Source organism: Miniopterus natalensis, chromosome 15 (assembly GCF_054644295.1).
Source record: "Miniopterus natalensis isolate mMinNat1 chromosome 15, mMinNat1.hap1, whole genome shotgun sequence".
Taxonomy (NCBI): Eukaryota; Metazoa; Chordata; class Mammalia; order Chiroptera; family Miniopteridae; genus Miniopterus; species Miniopterus natalensis.
Window position 1 is genome coordinate 1,768,104 of NC_142095.1, and position 3,945 is coordinate 1,772,048.

Here is a 3,945-nt window from a genome sequence, read left to right on the forward strand (position 1 = left end):
TATTAATTAAAATATAAACAATGAAAAACAAACTTTGAGTCTTTAATTCACTGCTTTTGACTTTTTTTTTTTTTTATTTCTTGGTGCCATAAATAGATGTAGTTTCTAAAGTCACTTTTGTGGGTTTCTCTGAGTGTTTCTATGAGGTGTGAGTGTGCGTGTGTGTGATTTTACCCAATTTAACTGTAAAAGTGGCAACAAGTTTAGCGTAGAATATAGTGGGATATAGTAAAAGCTTGTTGGGTCATTTGGAACTTTCTGCTGCTAGATTTGCCAGGGATTCTGCCCTTTCCCTAGAGCGAAGCGAGGCGAGGCGGCGGGCGGCATCCGGAGCCGACATCACATCTGCCCTGATCTAATTTCCAGGCGCAGCGGCCGAGCGACCGGCGCCGAGAGCCGCGGGCACCCCGGGACGGACGGGCGCGGCTGAGAGATCCCTCGGCGCTTCCCGCCTCCTGAAAGCTCCAGAAAACCACCCCTCCGGGCTCAGAGCCCCCCTCCCCTGAGGCTTCGCTCGCATGTCCACGGCTCCCGCCCGCAGGCCCGCGGGTCGCCCCAGGGAGCCCGCCCGGCGCTGACGGGCGAGCAGCATGGCCAGGATGGGCCTGGCGCTCGCGGCCTCCCGCCTGCTGCTGGGCCTGCTGCTGGCCCCACTGCCCGGGCGCCCCCTGCAGAGCGGCGCCTGCCCGCAGCTGTGCGTGTGCGAGGTCCGGCCCTGGTTCACCCCACAGTCCACCTACAGGGAGGCCAGCACGGTGGACTGCAACGACCTGCGCCTCACCCGCATCCCCGGCAACCTGTCCAGCGACACGCAGGTGCTGCTCCTGCAGAGCAACAGCATCGCCCGGACGGCGGACGAGCTGCAGCAGCTCTTCAACCTCACCGAGCTCGACTTCTCGCAGAACAACTTCAGCAGCATCCGGGAGGTGGGCCTGGCCAACCTGTCGCAGCTCACCACCCTGCACCTGGAGGAAAACCAGATCGCCGAGATGACGGACGGCTGCCTGCGGGGCCTCAGCAGCCTGCAGGAGCTCTACATCAACCACAACCAGATCAGCGCCATCTCCGCGCGCGCCTTCGCCGGCCTGCACAACCTCCTGCGGCTGCACCTGAACTCCAACAGGCTGAAGGTGATCGACAGCCGCTGGTTCGACGCCACGCCCAACCTGGAGATCCTCATGATCGGCGAGAACCCCGTGATCGGGATCCTGGACATGAACTTCCGGCCCCTCGCCAACCTGAGGAGCTTGGTCCTGGCGGGGATGTACCTCACCGACGTCCCCGGGAACGCCCTGGTGGGCCTGGACAGCCTCGAGAGCCTGTCGTTTTACGACAACAGGCTGGTCAGGGTGCCCCAGCCGGCCCTGCAGAAAGTCCCAAATTTGAAATTCTTAGACCTGAACAAGAACCCCATCCACAAAATCCAGGAGGGGGACTTCAGGAACATGCTCCGGCTGAAAGAGCTGGGGCTCAACAACATGGGCGAGCTGGTGTCCGTGGACCGCTACGCGCTGGACAACCTGCCCGAGCTCACCAAGCTGGAAGCCACCAACAACCCCAAGCTCTCCTACATCCACCGCCTGGCCTTCCGAAGCGTCCCCGCCCTGGAGAGCCTGATGCTCAACAACAACGCCCTGAACGCCGTCTACCAGAAGACGGTGGAGTCGCTGCCCAACCTGCGCGAGATCAGCATCCACAGCAACCCGCTGCGGTGCGACTGTGTCATCCGCTGGGTGGCCTCCAACAAGACAAGCATCCGCTTCATGGAGCCGCTGTCCATGTTCTGCGCCACACCGCCCGAGCACCGGGGCCGGCAGGTGAAGGAGGTCCTGGTCCAGGACTCGGGCGACCAGTGCCTCCCCATGATCGCGCACGACACCTTCCCGAGCCACCTGAACGCGGAGGTCGGCGCCACGGTCCTCCTGGACTGTCGGGCGATGGCCGAGCCAGAGCCCGAAATCTACTGGGTCACCCCCCTCGGGAACGAGGTAACTGCGGAAACGCCGTCCGACAGGTACAAGCTGAGCAGCGAAGGCACCTTGGAAATCTCTAACATACGAACCGAAGACTCAGGGAGATACACCTGCGTCGCGCAGAACGCCGAAGGGGCGGACACGCGCGTGGCGACCGTCAAGGTGAACGGGACCCTCCTGGATGGGGCCCAGGTGCTCAAGATATACGTGAAGCAGACGGAATCCCACTCCATTTTGGTCTCCTGGAAAGTGAACCCCAACGTGATGACGTCGAACCTGAAGTGGTCGTCGGCCACCATGAAGATCGACAACCCGCACATCACCTACACGGCCCGGGTGCCCGTGGACGTCCACGAGTACAACCTCACGCACCTGCAGCCCTCCACCGACTACGAGGTGTGCCTCACCGTGTCCAGCATCCACCAGCAGACCCAGAAGTCGTGTGTCAACGTCACCACCAAGACCGCGGCCTTCGCGCTGGACATCTCTGACCAGGAGGCCAGCACGGCCCTGGCCGCCGTCATGGGGTCCGTGTTCGCCGTCGTCAGCCTGGCCTCCACGGCCGTGTACGTCGCGAGAAGGTTTAAGAGGAAAAATTACCACCATTCCTTAAAAAAGTACATGCAGAAGACGTCCTCGATCCCCCTGAACGAGCTGTATCCCCCGCTCATCAACCTCTGGGAAGGTGACAGTGACAAAGACAAAGACGGGTCGGCGGAGACCAAGCCCACGCAGGTGGACACGTCCAGAAGCTACTACATGTGGTGACTCGGCGGTTTCGCTTCGGGCAGCAAGGAGCACAAAGACGTTTTTGCTTTTGTTCTGCAAAGGTAACAGGTGGGAGACTTTTGTATTTTTGACTTGGCTGGCTCGTGGCGGAGCGGCGAGGACGGGTGGATATTTCCGATTTTTTTAGTATAGCGTCTCGCAAGCGTCTGACACGGCCGACGGCGGGCCCCGGCTTCCGGTGTGTGTTTGCTTTTTTAATTCTTACCATTATTAGGATGATTATTATATGATGATGATGATTTTGTTTTAGTTGTCGTGCTAAACCCCATAATGCTGTTCTAACTACCGTGCTCCGTAAAACGACCAATGACAGGTTGGGGTCCCCGCGCTTTCACCAGGAGCGTGACCCCCTCCTCTTCTGAAGCCATCGGCAGGAAGCCCCGTGTCCTCCAAAGAGCTGGCAGCGGCGGTGGCAGCATCGAACCTCCGCAGCCGTGGGCCTCGGGACCCGGCCTCGAGCGCCGAGGCGAGACGTGGTGCCCGCGCTGGGTGACGTTAGCTGACTTCACTGTAACGTTGTGTCAACTGGACGGAACGTTTGCCTTCGAACAATGACTTTTCTTTTTTGTAATAGTTTAAAACAACGGCTTAGAACAAGCTAACAGGCAATAGAAACATGTATATCAGGTTTTTTTAATGTAACAAACTCCACGTTACTTGTTACCTTCTTTTTATCTTTAGTAGACACTTTTAAAAGGAAAGACAATGATTTTTGTTGTGTTTAACTCACCAACATGTGGTGTATAATGAAGACAGAACTATAATAAATTAGTTTTGTTCTGATTTTTTAGAACACTGGCAATAATGTATCATTTATAGCTCTTGCTGGCGGTGCGGTGATATTTTTTTCACACCCCTGAAACCAACCACCAAAATAAACCAGCTGCAGCGCGATGCTGTAGCCCTTCAAACGCTCTCCTCTACTCCCAATTTTTCCTAAGATCCTCCCCCTACCTCCAGCAGAATTTCTACTTTTCTTTAAAGAGCACAGTCCTCGTGTTGGGTTTCTAGAGTGGCCATAACAAAACGCCACACACCGGGTGGCCTCGACAGCAGGAATTTATTTGGGCACAGCTCTGGAGGCTGGATTTGGAGGCAAGGGGTCGGTGAGGTTGGCTCCCTCTTAGGCTTCTCCCCTTGGCTTGTGGATGCCCGTCTTCTCCCTGTGCCTCACGTGGTACCC

The 3,945-nt window shown here is 57.2% G+C and overlaps 1 protein-coding gene across 1 annotated transcript; it reads left to right on the forward strand.

Annotated features, from left to right (window-relative positions):
* The first annotated feature begins 387 nt into the window (after positions 1–387).
* LRRN1 (leucine rich repeat neuronal 1) lies at positions 388–3,676 on the forward strand. Its single transcript, XM_016202445.2, has one exon. The coding sequence runs from the start codon at positions 591–593 to the stop codon at positions 2,739–2,741; it is 2,151 nt and encodes a 716-aa protein (XP_016057931.2). The 5' UTR covers positions 388–590; the 3' UTR covers positions 2,742–3,676.
* Positions 3,677–3,945: the final 269 nt, after the last annotated feature.

Bases quoted from the DNA above. Each gene is read 5' to 3' on its own strand.
- LRRN1 (XM_016202445.2), top strand. From the start codon at position 591: ATGGCCAGGATGGGCCTGGCGCTCGCGGCCTCCCGCCTGCTGCTGGGC.